At 47.5% G+C, this 21,951-nt stretch overlaps 2 protein-coding genes across 2 annotated transcripts in view; both read right to left on the bottom strand.

The window, feature by feature from the left end:
• NBL1 (NBL1, DAN family BMP antagonist) overlaps positions 1-8,228 on the bottom strand; it is a 24,853-nt gene extending 16,625 nt beyond the window's left edge. Inside the window, exon 1 of the mRNA XM_082274570.1 lies at positions 7,872-8,228. The gene's annotated coding sequence lies outside the window, so the exon portion shown is untranslated. The remainder of the gene's footprint in view (positions 1-7,871) is intronic.
• Positions 8,229-16,547: 8,319 nt separating this feature from the next.
• MICOS10 (mitochondrial contact site and cristae organizing system subunit 10) overlaps positions 16,548-21,951 on the bottom strand; it is a 48,026-nt gene continuing 42,622 nt past the window's right edge. The window contains exons 3-4 of the mRNA XM_082274574.1: positions 21,191-21,300; positions 16,548-16,731 (exon numbers count right to left, since the gene is read on the bottom strand). Of these exons, the coding sequence (XP_082130700.1) occupies positions 16,723-16,731; positions 21,191-21,300 (119 nt within the window). The 3' untranslated portion in view covers positions 16,548-16,722. The remainder of the gene's footprint in view (positions 16,732-21,190; positions 21,301-21,951) is intronic.

The following is a 21,951-nucleotide window of genomic DNA, read 5'->3' as shown; positions in this document are numbered from 1 at the left end:
GCACAACCCCCCCTGAATCATTAACACCTCTCCAACCCCCCCCAAGTTCCCCAATCTAACCAATTCTTCCCCCCCTGCCGCCTCCTAATTCCCCCCCCCCCCCAACACAAATACCCTCTCTTCTCGCTCTCCTCATGGTGCCCCCTACCTCACATGATACTATATTGCCAAGGGCAGCGCCCTTCCTGCCCCTTGTCCCAGCCCTAGTGAGGGGTTAGACCCCTGTCAGGTTCTACCACTCTCTGTGTCCCCTTTAGGGACCTTCACCTTCTCTATTTGTCCTGATCACCAATAACATCGGGAATGAAGATGATGGAACATCCAAAATTTTGAGTTGTCACCAGAACAGGAACTGAGGGGAAATCTTTCAATGGGGGCACGCTCCAGGGAGGACTGTCTAAAGCAGGGCCTTCTTGTACATCGGACAGATTTTCTCTCACTTCCTGTTGAGTGTATAGGACAGGAAGTGAAGAGAAATCTCTTTGATAAAACAAAGATGGTAACAATAAACTGACAGCTGTTCGAACCCTTCCCTTCTCCATTCCAAATGAAAAACAGATTTTGGCTTCAGATATAATTACATCCATATGAGAGGCAGAAAGTGGGATCTACAGACCAGAAAAAAACTTTATCTGAAACAGGAAGGTGCACCAAGTGGAGAAGAAGTAAAGATAGGTGCCCTGGCTCCGAGAGGAAGCAGAGGTAGGTGACATAAGTGACGAAGCAGAAGTAGCTGTACTAAGTGGAAGCAGAGATAGGTTGCCATACATGGAAAGGAAGCTCCGTTTGGTGACCTAAGTGGAACAGAGGTAGCTGCTTTAAGTAGAGAGGAAGCAGGGGTAGGGGCTCTACATGGAGAGGAAGCAGGGGTAGGGGCTCTACATGGAGAGGAAGCAGGGGTAGGGGCTCTACATGGAGAGGAAGCAGGGGTAGGGGCTCTACATGGAGAGGAAGCAGGGGTAGGGGGCTCTACATGGAGAGGAAGCAGGGGTAGGGGCTCTACATGGAGAGGAAGCAAGGGTAGGGGCTCTACATGGAGAGGAAGCAAGGGTAGGGGCTCTACATGGAGAGGAAGCAGGGGTAGGGGCTCTACATGGAGAGGAAGCAGGGGTAGGGGCTCTACATGGAGAGGAAGCAAGGGTAGGGGCTCTACATGGAGAGGAAGCAAGGGTAGGGGCTCTACATGGAGAGGAAGCAGGGGTAGGGGCTCTACATGGAGAGGAAGCAGGGGGTAGGGGCTCTACATGGAGAGGAAGCGGGGTAGGGGATCTACATGGAGAGGAAGCAGGGGTAGGGGCTCTACATGGAGAGGAAGCAGGGGTAGGGGCTCTACATGGAGAGGAAGCAGGGGTAGGGGCTCTACATGGAGAGGAAGCTCAGTTTGGTGACTTTAGGGGAAAATAAGCAGAAGTAGGTGTTCTAAGTAGAGAGGAAGCTGAGGTAGGTGCGCTATGTGGAGAAAAAGCAGAGGTAGGGGGCCTACATGGAGAGGAATCAGAGTTTGTGACCTAAGGGGAAAGGAAACAGAGGTAGGCGACCTAAGTGGAGAGGAAGCAGAGGTAGGTGACCTACTTGGAGAGGAAGCAGAGGTAGGTGCCCTACATGGAGAGGAATCAGAGTTTGTGACCTAAGGGGAAAGGAAACAGAGGTAGGTGCCCTACATGGAGAGGAATCAGAGTTTGTGACCTAAGGGGAAAGGAAACAGAGGTAGGTGACCTAAGTGGAGAGGAAGCAGAGGTAGGTGACCTACTTGGAGAGGAAGGAGAGGTTGGTGACCTAAGTGGAGACAAAGCAGAAGTAGGTGCTCTTAATGGAAAGCAAGGCGCCCTACCTTGAGAGAAAGTAGAGTTTGGGGACCTAAGGGGAAAGAAAGCAGAGCTTGGTGACCAAACGGAGAGGAAGCAAAAGTAGGTGCTTTATGTGGAGAGGAAGCAGAAGTAGGTGACCTAAGTAAGGAGGAAGCAGAAGTTGGTGCTCCAAGTTGAGAGGAAGCAGAGGTAGGTGCTCTAATTGAAAAGAAAGCAGAGATAGGTGACCTAAGTGTCGAGGAAAGCAGAGGTAGGTGCTCTAAGGGGAGAGGAAGCAGAGGTAGGTGACCTAAGTGTCGAGGAAAGCAGAGGTAGGTGCTCTAAGTGGAGAGGAAGCAGAGGTAGATGACCTAAGTTGAGAGAGGAAGCAGAGGTAGGTGACCCAAGTGGAGAGGAAGCAGAAGAAGATGACTCAGGTGGAGAAGCAGAGGTAGGTGACCTAAGTGGAGAGGAAGCAGATGACCTAAGTGGAGAGAAAGCAGAGGTAGATGACCCAAGTGGAGAGGAAGCAGAGGTAGGTGCACAAAGTGACTATTTGGAAACCTTACAGAACCTCATCCAGAAGAGGCAGGCAAACGCACATGTTGAAAAATATACAAAATCTGGCCTAGAAGAGGTAGGTACCTACAGGAGAAGGGTGGGGGTAGGTGCATTAAGTGGTCTTGTAGAACTTCATCTAGAAGATGTAGGTGAACTTACATGCTTGGAGATGTGCAGACATCTCTCTCTGAAAGGTAGGTGTACTTACTAACAATGGAGGACAGGTAGGCATATTAGATCTTTGGAAATTTTGCAGAACTGGTCTATATAAAGGTAGGTACGCCAAGTGGAGACAGGCAAGAGGAGTAGGTGCACTAAGTGACTGCTTGGTAATTTTGCAGAGCTTGTTCTAGAGTAGGTAAGTGCACTAAGTGACTGAGAAATTCACAGATCTCTGCCTAGAAGAAGTAGGTGCACTATGTGGTCAAGTCGAAGAGGTAGGTGTTCCCAGTGGGGTGAGGGGAACAATAGGTGAATTTGGTGTAAGTTTTGGAAACCAGCAGAATTTTAAGCAACAAGGCTTTGGTATCTACTAGCTACCTTTAAAATCCGGTGATGTCGGGGATAGGCGCACTTACCAACTATCCCTGGAAGATCAGACGGCAGGGGATGGAAGAGGTAGGTGCACTCAATATCGGTTTAGGAAATTTGAAAGTTTTGGTCTAGAAAAGGTAAGTACACTAAGTGGAGAAAGGGAATAAAAGGTGGTTGTTTGGTGATCTTGATAGACCCTATTTGGAAGAGGTAAGTATACTGGGAGATTCTTGGATCATTGTCTAGAAGAGGTAGGTGCTCTTATCGGATGTTTAGGGATCTTGTAGAACCTCATCTGAAAAATTTAGGTTAACTTACATGCTGGGTGATTCTCAGTTCATTGTCTAGAAGAGGTAAGTGTACTCTGTGGGGGGTAAAGAGGTACACTTACCTGCTCTGTCCCTAGATGCTCTCGTGGCAAGGGGTGGATGGGGTAGGTACGCTAAGGGGAGAGGGGAAAGGGGAGTCCATTTTTATAGGACCTTATCTAGAAGAGGTAGGTGTATTTACTGGGAGATTTTCAGATATTTGTTTAAAAGAGGCAGATGAACGTAAATGCTCAGAAATATACAGACGTTGGTCTAGAAGTGGGTAAGTGTACTCAATGGAGAGGGAAAGAGGTAAGTGGCTGTTTAGGGATCCTTAAGAACTTCATCTAGAAGAGGTAAGTGCACTAAGTCACTGGAAAATTCTCAGATCTTTGTCTAGAAGAGGTAGTCATACTCAGTCACTGGAGATTCTTAGATCTTTGTCTAGAAGAGGTAGGTGTACTTAGTGACTGGGGGATTCTTAGATCTTTGCCTAGAAGAGGTAGGTGTACCCGGTCACTGGGAGATTCTTATATCTTGGTCCAGAAGAGGTAGGTGTACCCAGTCACTGGGAGATTCTTAGATCTTTGTCTAGAAGAGGTAGGTGTACCCAGTCACTGGGAGATTCTTAGATCTTTGTCTAGAAGAGGTAGGTGTACCCAGTCACTGGGAGATTCTTAGATCTTTGCTAGAAGAGGTAGGTGTACCCAGTCACTGAAAGATTCTTAGATCTTGGTCCAGAAGAGGTAGGTGTACCCAGTCACTGGGAGATTCTTAGATCTTTGCTAGAAGAGGTAGGTGTACCCAGTCACTGAAAGATTCTTAGATCTTTGTCTAGAAGAGGTAGGTGTGCTCAGTCACACGGATATTCGTTGATCTTTGTCTAGAAGAGGGAGTTACACTTAGTCACTGGGAGAGTCTCAGGTCTTTGTCTAGAAGAGGTAGGTGTACTTAGTCACTAGGAGATTATTAGATCTTTGTCTAGAAGTGGTAGGTGTACCCATTCACTGGAGGGTTCTTGGATCATTGTCGAAAAGAGATAGGTGTACCCAGTCACTGAAAGAATCTCAGAAGAGAATTCCAGAAGAGGTAGATGTACTTAGTGACGGGGGTGAGAGGTAGGTGCATCGGTCAGCATTTTTTGGAAACATGCAGAATTTGAAGAGTCAAGACCCTGGTGTTCCTACTAGCTGTCCTCAGAAACCTGCATAGCAGGGAAAGGTGCTAGATCTTTGTCTAGAAGAGGTAAGTGTACCCAGTAACTGGGTGATTCTTAGATCTTTGTCCAGAAGAGGTAGGTGTACTTTGTCACTGGGAGATTATTAGTTCTTCTGAAGGAAATTCTAGAAGAGGTAGGTGTACTTTGTCACTGGGAGAATTTTAGAAGAGGTAGATGTACATAGTGACACGGGTGAAGAGGTAAGTGTACTTAGTCACTGAGATATTCTAAGATCTTTGTCTAGAAGAGGTAGGTGTACTTAGTCACTGGGAGAATGTCAGAAGAGAATTCTAGAAGAGGTAGATGTACTTAGCACCGAACGTGAAGAGGTAGGTGAATCAGTCAGCTTTTTATAAACACGCAGAACTCAAGACGAGACCCCGCTGCTCCTACCAGCTGTCTTTCAAAACCTGCATAGCTGGGAAAGGTGTTAGATTTATGTCTAGAAGAGGTAGGTGTACCCAGTCACTGGGAGATTCTTAGATCTTTGTCTAGAAGAAGAGGTAGGTGTACTTAGTCACTGGGAGAAATTCAGAAGAGAATTCTACAAGAGGTAGATGTACTTTGTGAAGGGGGTGAAGAGGTAGGTGCATGGGTCAGCAGTTTTGGAAACGCACAAAATTCGAAGAGACTAGACCTGGGTGCTCCTACCAACCATCTTCAGAAACCTGCAGAGCAGGAAAAGGTGCTAGATCCTTGTCTAGAGGAGGTAGGTGTACCCAGTCACTGTGAGATTCCTAGATCTTTGTCTAGAAGAGGTAGGTGTATTCAGTCACTGTAAGATTCCTAGATCTTTGTCTAGAAGAAGTAGGTGTATTCAGTCACTGTAAGATTCCTAGATCTTTCTGTAGAAGAGGTAGATGTACTTAGCCCCTGGGAGATTCTTAGATCTTCAGAATGGAATTCTAGAAGAGGTAGGTGCACCTAGTGACAAGGGTGAAGAGGTAGGTGTACTTAGTTGCTGGGAGTTTCTTGGATCTTGGTCTAGAAGAGGTAGGTGTACTTAGTCACTGGGAGAATCTCAGAAAATAATTCTAGAAGAGGTAGATGTACTCAGTGACGGGAATGAAAAGGCAGGTGTACTTAGTCACTGAGAGATTCTTAGTTCTTTGTCTAGAAGAGGTAGGTGTAGTTAGTTACTGAGAGACTTTCAGATCTTTGTCTAGAAAAGGGTAGGTGTACTTAGTCACTAGGAGTTTCTTGAAACTTCAGAAGGGAATTCTAGAAGAGGTAGGTGTACGTAGTCACTGGGAGATTCTCAGAAGAGCATTATAGACGAGGTAGATGTACTTAGCGACAGGGGTGAAGAGGTAGGTGTACTTAGTCACTGGGAGATTTCTAGATCTTCAGAAGGGAATTCTATTAGAGGTAGGTGTACGTAGCCACTGGGAGGTTCTCAGAAGAGAATTCTAGAAGATGTAGATATGCTTAGTGACAGGGGTGAAGAGGTAGGTGTACTTAGTCACTGAGAGATTCTTGGATCTTCAGAAGGGAATTCTAGAAGAGATAGGTGTACGTACTCACTGGGAGATTCTCAGAAGAGAACTCTAGAAGAAGAGGTAGATGTGCTTAGAATTATATTAGAAGTAGGTGTACATAGTCACTGGGAGAATCTCAGAAGAGAATTCTAGAAGAGGTAGATGGGTAGACAGGGGTGAAGAGGTAGGTGTACGTAGTCACTAGGAGTTTCTTGAAACTTCAGAAGGGAATTCTAGAAGAGGTAGGTGTACTTAGTCACTGCGAGATTCTTGGATTTTCAGAAGGGAATTCTAGAAGAGGTAGGTGTACGTAGTCACTGAGAGATTCTCAGAAGAGAATTCTAGAAGAGGTAGATGGGTAAACAGGGGTGGAGAGGTAGGTGTACATAGTCACTGGGAGATTCTCAGAAGAGAATTCTAGAAGAGGTAGATGGGTAGACAGGGGTGAAGAGGTAGGTGTACGTAGTCACTAGGAGATTCTCAGAAGAGAATTCTAGAAGAGGTAGATGGGTAGACAGGGGTGAAGAGGTAGGTGTACGTAGTCACTAGGAGATTCTCAGAAGAGAATTCTAGAAGAGGTAGATGGGTAGACAGGGATGAAGAGGTAGGTGTACGTAGTCACTAGGAGATTCTCAGAAGAGAATTCTAGAAGAGGTAGATGGGTAGACAGGGGTGAATAGGTAGGTGTACGTAGTCACTGGGAGACTCTCAGAAGAGAACTCTAGAAGAGGTAGGTGTATGTAGTCACTGGGAGATTCTCAGAAGAGAATTCTAGAAGAGGTAGATGGGTAGACAGGGGTGAAGAGGTAGGTGTACGTAGTTACTGGGAGATTCTCAGAAGAGAACTCTAGAAGAGGTAGATGGGTAGACAGGGGTGAAGAGGTAGGTGTACGTAGTCACTGGGAGACTCTCAGAAGAGAACTCTAGAAGAGGTAGGTGTACATAGTCACTGGGAGATTCTCAGAAGAGAACTCTAGAAGAGGTAGATGGGTAGACAGGGGTGAAGATGTAGGTGTACGTAGTCACTAGGAGACTCTCAGAAGAGAACTCTAGAAGAGGTAGGTGTACATAGTCACTGGGAGATTCTCAGAAGAGGACTCTAGAAGAGGTAGATGGGTAGACAGGGGGAACAGGTAGGTGTACGTAGTCACTGGGAGATTCTTGGATCTTCAGAAGGGAATTCTAGAAGAGGTAGGTGTACTAAGTCACTGGGAGATTCTCAGAAGAGAATTCTAGAAGAGGTAGATGGGTAGACAGGGGTGAAGAGGTAGGTGCACGTAGTCACTGAAAGATTCTCAGAAGAGGACTCTAGAAGAGGTAGATGGGTAGACGGGTGAAGAGGTAGGTGTACGTAGTCACTGGGAGATTCTTAGATCTTCAGAAGGGAATTCTAGAACAGGTAGGTGTACGTATTCACTGGGAGAATCGCAGAAGAGCATTATAGACGAGGTAGATGTACTTAGTGACAGGGGTGAAGAGGTAGGTGTACTTAGTCACTGGGAGATTTCTAGATCTTCAGAAGGGAATTCTATTAGAGGTAGGTGTACGTAGTCACTGGGAGATTCTCAGAAGAGAATTCTAGAAGAGGTAGATGGGTAGACAGGGGGAAGAGGTAGGTGTACGTAGTCACTGGGAGATTCTTAGATCTTCAGAAGGGAATTCTAGAAGAGGTAGGTGTACGTAGTCACTGGGAGATTCTCAGAAGAGGACTCTAGAAGAGGTAGATGGGTAGACAGGGGGAAGTGGTAGGTGTACGTAGTTATTACTGAGAGATTCTCAGAAGAGGACTCTAGAAGAGGTAGATGGGGTTGAATAGGTAGGTGCATAGGTCAGCATTTCTTGAAAACATGCAGAATTTGAAGAGACGAGACCCCGGTGTTCCTCCCAGCTGTCTTCAGAAACCTTTCATAGCAGGGAAAGGTGCACTTACCTGCTGTCCCTGGAAGCTCCCATGGCAATGTGTGGAAGAGGTAGGTGCACTTACCAGGAGGAGATCCAGAAGGAATTCCATACAGTGCAGCCTAGGGGGTAGAATCCATGCGAAGAGGTCCTGTAAGTGTCCGGAAAGGCAGGGAAGGAAGGATCCGCTGGGAAGTGGAGCAGGGACTGGTCTGCAGAGCTCAGCTCCCAGCTCACACACAACACGTCAGGGCTGAACCCGCCTCTCCTAATAGGGGAAAAGACATCCAAAAATCCTCCTCTGCCCACTGTGGGGAAAGAAAGGGGGGACAGTGGTGAGCTCAGTCCCAGGCCAGGACCAGCCAGGCGCCCAGTCCCAGCACAGACATCGCTCTGGTATAGGGGGGGATCAGGTACAGGCTGATACAGGAGGGAGGGGATTGGGATGGGATGGCATCTGCTCTGCTGTCTCTAGGAATTTCATCATAGTCTAATAGCTGTGGAATTCCTGGCTGGACTTGATGGCACCAAGGGGTTTATACGTAGCGGGCCTGCCTGCCTATATCTCTCTATAGGATCGCGGCGCAATGAGACGCTGGGGGACGCCACAGCGCTGAGCGACCGCTGCCCACGACCCGGCGACGCAGAGAGGCAGTTTAATGAGTAGGAGGCATCAAGCGCCAAACACTATGGCAGACATTGATTAAATATCCAGCCTATCAATATACTGCAAGCTTATGACATCACCGCGCCATTGATGACTTTCCAGCCACTTTTCTAACGAGGGTGCGCGGCGGTAAGTCACATTGCGCACGTTTAACCAATGTGATCGCACACCTTTTATTTTTTATTAAACCTGCGCTTTCACCATCACGAAAAACGCACGCAACAAACTCACTAACATGGGCGGTACCTGAATGCCGATCAGTTCTCAAGAAATGTCGCAATGTAACACAATGTTGTTGCTCGGCCATTCACCTATGGAAATCCTTACTGATTCATAAATATCTTATCACCGACTCAGATGATTCCGTTTCCTGCCCTCCTTATTGACCCCCCCCAGAAATCCACAGCCTTAACCGCCTGAAGGGAGCGCCATCGGAAAGGAGCGACAACACGCGCAATGTTCCTTTTGGGTGATGTTTACACCAAAAACAGATCAAATGTTGTTTTGTTCAGTAAATTTAGCTGACCGAGATGCAGTGGTTTCATTCACACTTGTGCGACTTGTCATGCAACTTCGGACGCAAAGTTTTATGACGTGTTGCAGCTCACATATTTCAATGGAAGCCATTTAAATCTATGCGACTTTAAGAAGGTCCCTGCACTACTTTGATGTGACTTGAGTGCCACAGTCTGCAATGTAAACTCTCAAAATTCGCATGACAGTCGCATCCTAATGTTATCAGTGCGACAGTTGTGCAACAAGGCCAAAGTCAGCAGCCAAAGTCACATCAAGGTCGCAATGGAAATTGCAAGACTTTGGAGTCGCACAAGGTATGAATGGAGCCTTAGTGAATAACAATAATAAAAAGACAAAGTATCAAACATAAAATATATAATATAGAATGTTATACAAAATTAATAGTTATGGAAGTTAATGCGCACAGCGTGCTATTGGTGACACAGAGCAAGAAACTTCCATGAGGAAATGATGTGCCAAATCATTGCAAAAAGGACACAATTGCAACGAATGCGCTATTATGTTGCGGAGAGCTGAGTTTTTTTTAGGCTACATTCACACCTGAGCGTAGCGTTTTCTACCGCGATTTTACCGCGATTTTTACCGCGATTTACAGGCGTTTTTACAGGCGTTTTTTGTGCAGGCGTTTTTAGATTGAATAGAGACCAATGGAAAACGCCTGTAATCTGCCCAAAAAGAAGCTCATGTACTTTTTTGAGCGTTGGGCGTTTTGCTCACAGCGTCAAAACGCTCAGATGTGAACAGGGGCCATTGAAATGAATAGGATTTGTCTTGTTGGGCGTTTTGAGAGCTGATCCTAGAGCAGAAAAACTCCCCAAAAACGCCCCAAAACGCCTACATGTGAACGGAGCCTTAGGGAGTCCTGCATCACCTACTGCTTGAAGCACCAATGAGCGGATTCCATGCACCCAAGATCAGTACAAACTTTTCTATTACATTTTGCACAATTCGTGACATTTCTGTGAAAACATATAAATTGGGATTTTCCCATTTTGGACACACACATTGAACGCGGTTTGTAAATCATTGTTTGTCGCACTAGTAAAAAAAAAAAAAAAAAAAAAAAAATCGCAGTCTGCGATTCAAATGTTGCATTGCTGATCGTTTATCAGGCAGAAGTTGTCTTACTGAATTTAGCTCATAGGGGTGCCCAGAAACTGGTGGATGCCCCCCCCAACTCAGCACTGGGTAAGATAGTGAGGGCCATTTAGTGGATATGATACTCCGGTGAGAATCATTTAGTGGGTACGATACTCCGGTGAGAATCATTTAGTGGGTACGATACTCCGGTGAGAATCATTTAGTGGGTACGATACTCCGGTGAGAATCATTTAGTGGATACGATACTCCGGTGAGAATCATTTAGTGGGTACGATACTCCGGTGAGAATCATTTAGTGGGTACGATACTCCGGTGAGAATCATTTAGTGGGTACGATACTCCGGTGAGAATCATTTAGTGGGTACGATACTCCGGTGAGAATCATTTAGTGGGTACGATACTCCGGTGAGAATCATTTAGTGGGTACGATACTCCGGTGAGAATCATTTAGTGGGTACGATACTCCGGTGAGAATCATTTAGTAGGTACGATACTCCGATAAGGGGCATCAGGTGGATAAGCTACTCCCATAAAAATGATTTAGTGTGTATGATACTCCACTGAGAGTCCTTTAGTGGGTAGGAGACTACATTGGGGGTCATTTAATGGGTGTGATTACCCTAAGGGGCATTAGGTGGATAGGATACTACAGTGAGAATTAGTGGTTACAATACTCTGATGAGGGTCTTTTAGTGGGTATGATACTCCAATGAGGGTCCTTTAGTGGGAACTAAACTCCAGTGAGGGTCACAATACCCTGATGAGAGGCCTTTAACAAATTGAATTATACTCCGATAAGGATAAGGGTCCTTTACTGGGTATGATAGTCTGGTGAGGGTCATAGAGTGGATACAATACTCCGTTGAGGGTCATTTAGTGGGTATGATAATCAAATAAGGGGCATTAACTGGATACACAATTCTGATGAGAATTATTTTTTATAAATGATACTCCGATGAGAGCCCTTTAGTGGGTACGATACTCCAATGAGGGTCCTTTAGTGGGTACGAGACAACATTGAGGGTCATTTAGTGGTTTCATTACTCCGATGAGGAGCCTTTAACGAATGAGATAATACTCCGATAAGGGTCTTTTATTGGGTACAATACTCTAGTGAGAATCATTTAGTGGGTACGATACTCCGTTGAGGGTCCTTTAGTGAATACAACACTCCGTTGAGGATCATTTAGTGGGTACGATAATCTGATAAGGGGCATCAGGTGGATACGCAATTCAGATGAAAATTATTTAGTTGGTAGGATACTCCACTGAGAGTCATTTAATGGGTACGATACTCCAATGAGGGTCCTTTAGTGGGTAGACTACATTGGGGGTCATTTAATGGGTGCGATAAACTGGTAAGGGGCATTAGGTGGATAGTAAACTCCAATGAGAATTATTTAGTTGATATAATACTCCAATGAGGGTCTTTTAGTGGGTATGATACTCCGATAAGGGTCCTTTACTGGGTACGATAGTCTGGTGAGGGTCATTGAGTGGATATAACACTCTGTTGAGGATCATTTAGTGGGTATGATAATCAAATACGGTGCATTAACTGGATACACAATTCTGATGAGAATCATTTAGTGGATAGGATACTCCGATGAGAGTCCTAGTGGGTACGATACTCCAATGAGGGTCCTTTAGTGGGTACAAGACTACGTTGAGGGTCAATTAATGGGTACAATAAACTGGTGAGGGTTATTACAGTGAGTACAATTCTCCATTGAGGGTCATTTCATGAATACAACACTCTGTTGAGGAATATTTAGTGCGTATGATAATCCAATAAGGGGCATTGAGTTTATACGATACTCCGATGAGGGCCCTTTAGTGGATATGAAACTCTAGGGAGGGTCCTTTAGTGGGTACGACACCCTGGTGAGGGTCATTTGGTGGGTACAATACTTCGATTGTAAACATTTCGTGGGTACAACACTCCGCTGAGGGTCATTAAGAGGGTACAATACTCTGATGAGAATCATTTTGTGGGTACGATACTCCGATGAGGGTCCTCAAGAGTGATGATACTCCGATGAGGGTCCTTTACTGGGTACGATACTCTGGTGAGGGTCATTTAGTGGGTACGATTCTCTGGCGAGGGTCATTTAGTGGGTACGATACTCCATTGAGGGTCATTTAACAAATACAATACTATAGTTCGGGTCCTTTAGGAAGTACGCTATTCTGGGGGAGGGTCATTTAGAGGCCAAAAAACTAGCTGGTTACCATTGGTGAGAAGGATCTAAAGCCAAGAGTGTGGAAGGATTGGAATTGGCTTTCAACTGGTTAGAAAAATCACAGAAACTCATCTGACCGTTTTCTCAGTGGGATGGGGGTAGGAAGGTGCACCAGTTTTTGCGTTTTGGTAAGCGCAGAAGTAGAAGAACCCGCTGTGGCAGCTGTAACTTAACTTCTGTCTGTTGGGATCTTCAGGACTCCATTCCATCCAGTACATGTCGAGATGTGTGTGTCCAAGACAAATTACCTTGGGGAAATCTCACCATTGTGGGAGGGGCAGAGACACCAAATACTGGGGGAAAGCTTACCATTGTAGGAGGGGCAGGCGCACAAAGTACTGCAGAGAAATCTCATTATTGTGGGCGGGGCATAGACTTAAACAACTGCAGGGAAATCTTACCATTGTGGGAGGGGAAGATGCAAACTACTGCGGGAAAACTCACCATTGTGGGAGGGGCAGAGACACAAACTACTGCCGGGAAATCTCACCATTGTGGGAGGGGCAGACACAAACTACTGCAGGGAAATCTCACCATTGTGGGCGGGGCAAAGAGAAACTGCAGGGAAATCTTACCGTTGTGGGAGGAGCAGAGACAAACTAGTGGGGGAAATCTCATTATTGTGAGAGGGGCAGACACAAACTACTGCAGGGAAATCTAATCTTTCCATTGAAGGAGGAGCATAGACACAAAGTACTGCAGGGAAATCTCACCATTGTGGGCGGGGCAAAGACACAAACAACTGCAGGGAAATCTTACCATTGTGGGAGGGGAAGATGCTAACTACTAGGGGAAAACTCACCATTGTGGGAGGGGCAGAGACACAAACTACTGCAGGGAACTCTTTCCAGTGAAGGAGGAGCATAGACACAAATTACAGCAGGGAAATCTCCCCATTGTGGGCGGGGCAAAGAGAAACAACTGCAGGGGAATAATCTTACCGTTGTGGGAGGAGCAGAGGCAAACTACTGGGGGAAATCTCATTATTGTGGGAGGGGCAGACACAAACAACTGCAGGGAACTCTTTCCATTGAAGGAGGAGCATAGACACAAAGTACTGCAGAGAAATCTCACCATTGTGGGAGGGGCAAAGACAAACAACTGCAGGGAAATCTTACCGTTGTGGGAGGAGCAGAGACACAAACTACTGGGAGAAAGCTCACCTTTGTGGGAAGGGCAGACACACTAACTACTGCATGGAAATCTCACCCTTGTGGGAGGGGCAGAGACAAACAACTGCAGGGAAATCTCACCATTGTGGGAGGGGCAGAGACAAAAACTATGAGGGGTAAATCAACATTTTCCCAATAATTTCCCCCGCTCTCTATAAAGGGAGGCTGGGATGAAGAAAAAATAAAACCTAAAACTTTTTACACTTGACATTGCGGTCTTCCAATTTTGCAATGTTTCAAACTCAGGAGATAAAACATTAGTATTTTCGTGCTTTAGGAGTTAAATATAGCACAAGGACAAGCATTGGCCACAACAAAGCGAGCTGTGCATGCTTGGCCAATAGGTGGCACCACCATACAAGCCGGTTACACTGCAATGTGCACCCCACAGTACAGAGAGGTCAGGGATGGAATAATCTGCAGCATGTGTATCTGTCAGCGGATAATATATTGGAGATATAGATCCAAATGGAGAAAAGTGGAATATTCTGCAGCATCCTTCCAGCGCAGAGGGACCTTATGGTGAAAGGGAAGATTTATAAATCTTAAGGTTCCAGTAATTAGTCACAAGATAAACATTTGTGTGAAGGCGCCATTGAGAAAGACGTGTGGGTTGTGCTTCAACTATGAAATTCTATAAAAGGCTGACCACACATTTCCTCTCCATCCAATAACAAACGTCACACAATTCTAAATCACAAATTTATTCTAAATGAATGCAGGAATCTGTTTTTTATTTTATCCTCCTCACAGGAGGAGCAGAAGAGGAAAGGGGAGCATGCAACCAATCAGAAAAGAGGATTGGGGGGGGGGGGGGTCAGGATACTTGGGAGGTTACATGGAGGATGCTCACAGCCATCGGGGAAAGGTAGAACATATTTGGTGACATATAATGTACCCTGAGAATATTATCCATGTCTGGAGTTCTGCTTTAAATGCAGCAAGAAAGCCTTGTCTTCCCCCATCTGAAATGTCATTCTTGTATGAAGGAGAAACATCTCAGATCTTAACTCTAGCAGGATGATACTTCTATAAATCATCAGAGCCCACTCAGGACACCGTCCTGGACCCTCTCACCCCGATTCAAGACACCATCCTAGACCGAGACACCCCCTTCCTCAAGATACAATCCTGAACCCTCCTTCCTCAGGACACCGTCCCAGACCGAGACACCCCCTTCCTCAAGATACAATCCTGAACCCTCCTTCCTCAGGACACCGTCCCAGACCGAGACACCCCCTTCCTCAAGATACAATCCTGAACCCTCCTTCCTCAGGACACCGTCCCAGACCGAGACACCCCCTTCCTCAAGATACAATCCTGAACCCTCCTTCCTCAGGACATCGTCCCAGACCGAGACACCCCCTTCCTCAAGATACAATCCTGAACCCTCCTTCCTCAGGACACCGTCCCAGACCGAGACACCCCCTTCCTCAAGATACAATCCTGAACCCCCCTTCCTCAGGACACCATCCCAGACCGAGACACCCCCTTCCTCAAGATACAATCCTGAACCCTCCTTCCTCAGGACACCGTCCCAGACCGAGACACCCCCTTCCTCAAGATATAACCTGAACCCTCCTTCCTCAGGACACCGTCCCAGACCGAGACAGCCACTTCCTCAAGATACAATCCTGAACCCTCCTTCCTCAGGACACCGTCCCAGAGCGAGACAGCCACTTCCTCAAGATACAATCCTGGACTCTTCTGTCCCTTCTCAAGATACCATTCTGGATAAACCTGGAACCTCCCACTCTTCCTAAAGGACATCATTGTGGATTCTTCCCCTTACCTCAGCACCCTTCCATAGGACACCATCCTGGACCCTCCCACCTTTCCATAGGACACCATCCTGGACCTTCCTGCCACTCCTCAGGACACCATCCTGCTCCTCCTCAAGACACCACTCTGAGCCATCCTACCATTCTTCAGGGTACCACGTTGAGCCATCTCCCGCCTTTCTTTAGGATACCAACCTGAGCCATTCCACCCTTCCTTAGGATACCAACCTGAGCCATTTCACCCTTCCTTCGGATACCAACCTGAGCCATTTCTCCCTTCCTCAGGATACCATCCTGGGCCATCTCCCACTAGCCGCAGGATACCATCCATCTGGGGACATCGCCCACCTGCCACAGGATACCATCCATCTGGGGCCATCGCCCACCTGCCGCAGTATACCATCCTGGGCCATCTCCCACCTGCCGCAGGATACCACCCGGGGCCATCTGCCACCTTCCTCTGGCTACCATCCGGGGCCATCTCCCACCTGCCACAGGATACCATCCTGGGCCATCTCCCACAGGATACCATCCGGGGTCATCTCCCACCTGCCACAGGATACCATCCGGGGTCATCTCCCACCTTCCTCAGGATACCACCCCCCACCTTCCTCAGGATACCATCCTGGGCCATTTCCCTCAGGATACCATCCTGGGCCATCTCCCACCTGCCACAGGATACCATCCGGGGCCATCTCCCACCTGCCACAGGATACCATCCGGGGCCATCTCCCACCTTCCTCAGGATACCATCCGGGGCCATCTCCCACAGGATACCATCCTGGGCCATCTCCCACCTGCCACAGGATACCATCTGGGCCCATCTCCCACCTGCCACAGGATACCATCCGGGGCCATCTCCCACAGGATACCATCCTGAGCCATCTCCCACAGGATACCATCCTGGGCCATCTCCCACAGGATACCATCCTGGGCCATCTCCCACAGGATACCATCCTGGGCCATCTCCCACAGGATACCATCCTGGGCCATCTCCCACAGGATACCATCCTGGGCCATCTCCCACCTTCCTCAGGATATCATCTCCCACCTTCCTCAGGATACCATCCTGGGCCATCTCCCACCTTCCTCAGGATACCATCCTGGGCCATCTCACCCTGGCTCAGGGACTTTTGGATCAAGCACTAGGGGTGTAGTTCATGCCATTTCAAAGTCCATCTGCATGTGATTTTATCAGGTCTTTTCCTTTGTCATTGCAGAGCCATTAAAAAATAAAAAAGAAGAAGGAAGAGGCCAGTGTTTGCTTCTTTTACATTTTCTTTATTGTCCCAACAACTCTGATATTAAATATAAAACAAAAATAGTTGTAGTTGTGCCCAGTAGAGCCAGAGAAGTTGGCCGCTGTCGAGAATGTGACGAGGGGCCTTGAGGAACTGGGATTCTTGCTGGGCTTCGGTTATCTCCTCTGTAGAAGTCACTGTTCCTGCAACAAGGCAAACCAAGAACACAACTTATCAGCGGGTCTGTGAGATGGTTAGACATAATTCAGATCCAGTAAATAAAACTCAAAATACACACATCTGAAGACAGTCTAGTGTTTGTGCACACTTGGATCAGCTTGTTGGACATTCCAACCCAAAACCATGGGCTTGAATATGGAGCTTGTGACCCCAACAAGCCCCCCCCCCCCCCCCCCAAATTGACATTAATATGGGGCTGCCCTTCTTTGTGACTGTAACAACCTTCACTCTGGGAAGACTTTGGAGGGAGTCTGTGGTAACGCAACCCACTGGTGAGGTCAGGTACAGATGTTGGATGAAAAGACCTGTCTTGCATGTTGAGCCTCACTTTGGGCACCGAAAAAAAAATATTCTTTTTGGGGCTTCCAAGTCAACACAATTGTGTTCAATGGTGTGGAGGAACACAAGCAGCAGAGATCCCCAACCTCAACCCTAAACTGGTCAAACCATGTTTTTATAGAACTGCTCAGTAGGGTTGAGGTCGGGCCTCGATGAAGACCACTTAAAGCAGAGTTCCACTCAAAAGTGGAACTCTGCTGATGTGCTTCCCCCTCCCCCCCCCCTCCGGTGCCCCATTTGGCACCTTTCAGGGGGGAGAGGGGAACGGGTACCCGTTTGTGACAGGTACCCTTCCCCACTTCCTGGGAGACAGCGCCGCGGCGCTGTCCCTCGGAAGCTCGCCCCCCTCCTTTTTCCTCCACCACTGGGCCAATTACAAAGCGCTGCACGCTTTGCGCATGCGCAGTAGGGAACCAGCAGTGAAGCCGGAAGGCTTCACTGCCGGGTTCCCTTACTCTGGATGGCGGCAGCCGAGAGCCGATACACAAATCAGCCTAGGGTTCCGACATCGCAGGCTCCCTGGACAGGCAAGTTCTACTATTTAAAAGTCAACAGTATTTGTAGCTGCTGACTTAATTTTTTCAAGGAGGGCAGAACTCCGCTTTAAGTTATTTCACATCAAGCTAGTCTTCACTAAATTGTTACCACAAGGTTGGAAAACCACAATTCGCTACAATGTCTTTGTATGAAGGAATATTACCTGTACCCTTCACTATGACCTGACCATCATATGAAAGGGGTTCTCAGATGTCTGGTCACACAGTGTAAACTTCTATCTCCCATACAGTGTGTAGATTGAAGACGACCAATCATAACTAGGCTTACCCATGGATTCGACTACTATTTAGCCTTACAGCATTTTAACTGTACAGGTTTACTTGGAAAAGGTTTAAAATTTGCCTGCCTTACCTAAAGTGGTTCTAATCTGACAGTTGGCTTTCAGGTAGAATGGATACAGGTGGGTATGAAGCTGCCCCATCACTTCCACAACTGCTGCAACATGACACCCAATCAATTTCAGCTTGTCCCGGTGTAAGAGGTCACCCTGAGGACTGACAACTGCTGTCCCATCAACTGCCTGACCTCACCCGCCATCTCACAGCTGGTGACATTGCATAACCTGTCAAGTAGCAGAGCCTTGTGGTTGTTTACATTCCTTTAAAGTACTGAATTCTTACTGTTATGAGAAAACTGTATAAAGTCCAGACGCTTACAATCCAAAGACACCCCTTATGGAAAAATAAATCGATTAAAACCAGTGGTCACATTGATAAATAAACCACTAACAATGCCGCCAGTCCTTGGCATGGGATGTAGATGCAAAACATTGTAGACAAAATACGGGCAGCACACAGTAGTGGTATATACAAGAGGGATGACTCATAACCCATACACAGTCAGCGAGAGATAAAAAGGAAAATAGTTTATTCACAATTGAAGATTAGAAGATAAAATACCAAAGTACAAGTGGTTACCATGTGGTCCTGGTGGCCAGCGAAGACGTTGACAAGGTCCCTTGTGAGTACACCAAATAGAGTTATTGTCACTCTCTCTTGGGTTGTTGAATCAGCAGGGACTAGAGAACTTGTCAGGATGGAAGGAAAAAATGGATGGGGCAAAATACAATCAAATTCTTGAGGAAATTCTGCTGCCCTGCCACAAATTTGTCAATGGGAAGAAGGTTTTCCTTCCAACTGGCAGTGCTGGACTTGCAGCAGCTCTCTTTGTGCTCTGGCTTCTCAGCTGTCTGTTATTGTCAGCAATCATTGTTCCCTCAGTGGCTCACCTGGTTATTATTCAGTCCCACCTACAGCCAGCCCCTTCTGTCTATTTAAGCTGCCTTGTTTATTCCTTTCCTGCCTTCGCCTGGTCAACATATCTGGAGTTTCTCTGCTGTGTGCCTGTGAAAGACTTTGCCAGGCTGACCTCCCTTCTGGTTCCTGATCCCGTTCCTCTGTCTCAGACTACGATTTCGGTTTCCAGATCAGTGGCTCGTCTCACATCCTGTTTTGGCTTCCGACTCCTGGCTTATGGTTTTGACTACAATTACTGTTCTGTACCATTTTTTACCATTACATTAAATGTGTGATTTTACTGCCATTTCTGTCTCAGTTTGATTCATGGGGTGCTGAAGAACCCTAGGAAGGATGGATGAAATTCCTATAAGGGGCGTGAAGTGGATCCGGATGGGACACCTCCAGCGCGTGTCCCGGCCGTAACATACAAGCGCCACAGGCAGCGCAGCTTCCAGAGGGTGACGTCACGCGGTCACTGGGCAACCGAGCCCAGAGCAGGAACCAACATGGAGCTCAAGCTTGCCTTGTTGTGGTGACTACGTTTCGCGCGCACGCGTTTTGTCAAGTCACGGAAGTGGAAGCAACAAGGCAGATATAAATCCATAAGGGGGCGGGGAGTGGGCAGAGCGAGCAGAAGGGCATGAGACTTTAACCCTTCAACATCCTGACTCATACCCAGTAAGAAAATACATAAAGAACACAATATGTAAATTCTGTAAGTAAATCTACCAAAGTACAACCATAAACATTGTTCTAAAAAAACGTAATAAAAAAGCAAAAAAGAATCAGTAATTAAAAAAAGATAAAAAAGCTGAATGAAGATATCCTTGTATCCTGTAAAGCTGACCTGTACTTAAAACCTCACATACAAAAGATACAACAAATTCTCATGACTTCGTGCCTAGGCGTATGGTCATGTGACCAGCATTGGAGGAGAAATTGTTGACTGCTCATGCTGTCATTGGCCAGGATTGGACCCATTCAGTAGGTAACCATTTACACCAGACACCCACATTTTCAGGACACTTAGGCTTCATTTTTTGTTACACCACCGCTGTGATTTCGAAAAAAAATATATAATAATTGGGACCACTGTACGTCTTCCATCAAAAGTGTAGGTGGCCAGTTCCTGTAGAAGTCACACGCGAAGACTAGGATGCCCCTTTAAGCCGCCGGCAGAGCCAGGCCAGATTCCCAGGCTCCTTTGCTGTGAATAATAACGGCTCCAATAGTTCCCTAATAGTTTCCACACTCGTCCCCAGCAGCCATTAAATAATTAGGCAGTTAGCGGCCCTTCAGCCATTAGGCAGCACAACACATTTGGAGGCAATTAGGGATTTAACTGTTCCTGAACCCCGGTGCTCCTTCTGATGGCGGTCCTGGATTCAAAATGTGCTTCGCCCACCAAGGTTTCCATGTCTGTCTGACAGGAACGATCAGCGTGCCTCGTGTTTGGTGGCAACGCCCGCCCCTTGTATTTATGGTTTGATGGGCTGTTTCTGGAATTCAGTGAAAACGCAAATTATTTCTAAAGGCTCTATGTTGACGATCGTTTGGTGTCATGCTGATGGTGTTCAGGACCTCAGGGGAAAAAAAAAAAACCCCCCACTGAATGATTTTCGGCTTACCGCACTCATCATCCCCCTCCCCTATAAAAAGGGCATTGCCGTACCCAAAAGAACAGCACGTGAGGCTCTGACACCACTGGGTCCCCAGCCCCCCCCCCCTCAGGGGCAGCCGACCCCACTGGCTCCCCAGCCCCCTTAAGGGGCAGCCAACCCCACTGGCTCCCCAGCCCCCTTAAGGGGCAGCCAACCCCACTGGATCCCCAGCCCCCTTAAGGGGCAGCCAACCCCACTGGATCCCCAGCCCCTCCCCCCCCATAGGGAAGCCGACTCTACCTTGCCCCCCCCAAAGGGCAACAAACACTCCCAAGCCCCCCCCCCCGGGGTAACCGACCCTAACTTGTCCCCATCTCAAGGATAGCTGATGCTTTTCCCCAGGACACACACTGCCTCTGCCAAGATGTAATAATAGCAGGACACCGGGGACAGAAGAGAGGTGGTTAAAAAAAGAAAAAAAAAAAAAAAGTCAGCAGAGCGACTCGGCGGAGCCATATCTGACCGGTTTCTGAGTGGGAGGGTGGGCTTATCCTTGCTTTACTACTTACCAAGTCACTGACCAAGAACTTCACATGCATTATGTGCTTATCAGGATCTCAGGTTAGGGACGGGTTTCTAGGAGCAACACAGACCGGCCAAACGCTTTGTATGTCCCCAGTACTCACTTTGACAAATTTGCCGTGGAGAAGGTACGGTGACTGGAAGTCACTCTGACAGTTGGAATACGCCATTCCTAAACCGATACCAGAGGAGAATGCGATGGGCCACGTCCTCCCTGGGAAAGAAAGTTGCAGATTTTATGTGAAACCAAACAGACATTCAACTCATCTTTATTTTCCTACCGGATAACTTCATTCCAATCTGATATCACAGTGTTTGGGTGGATGCTGGAGATTTAAACCTATGAAGGGTTCCCACCATCCCTGTGCTGAGTTCCCGGGTCTGTACACCCACTGTGCCCATTAGGGGTTCCCACCATCCCTGTGCTGAGTCCCTGGGTCTGTACCCCCGCTGTGCCCATTATGAGGGGTTCCCACCATCCCTGTGCTGAGTTCCCGGGTCTGTACACCCGCTGTGCCCATTATGAGGGGTTCCCACCATCCCTGTGCTGAGTTCCCGGGTCTATACCCCCGCTGTGCCCATTATGAGGGGTTCCCACCATCCCTGTGCTGAGTTCCCGGGTCTGTACACCTGCTGTGCCCATTATGAGGGGTTCCCACCATCCCTGTGCTGAGTTCCCGGGTCTATACCCCCGCTGTGCCCATTATGAGGGGTTCCCACCATCCCTGTGCTGAGTTCCCGGGTCTGTACACCTGCTGTGCCCATTATGAGGAGTTCCCACCATCCCTGTGCTGAGTTCCCGGGTCTGTACACCCGCTGTGCCCATTATGAGGGGTTACCACCATCCCTGTGCTGAGTTCCTGGG

The sequence above is a fragment of the Pelophylax lessonae genome, assembly GCF_965119305.1.
Source record: "Pelophylax lessonae genome assembly, chromosome: 12".
NCBI classification, from domain to species: Eukaryota; Metazoa; Chordata; class Amphibia; order Anura; family Ranidae; genus Pelophylax; species Pelophylax lessonae.
The sequence above is the reverse complement of the archived record's forward strand: the minus strand, read 5'-3'. Positions and strand labels throughout refer to the sequence as shown.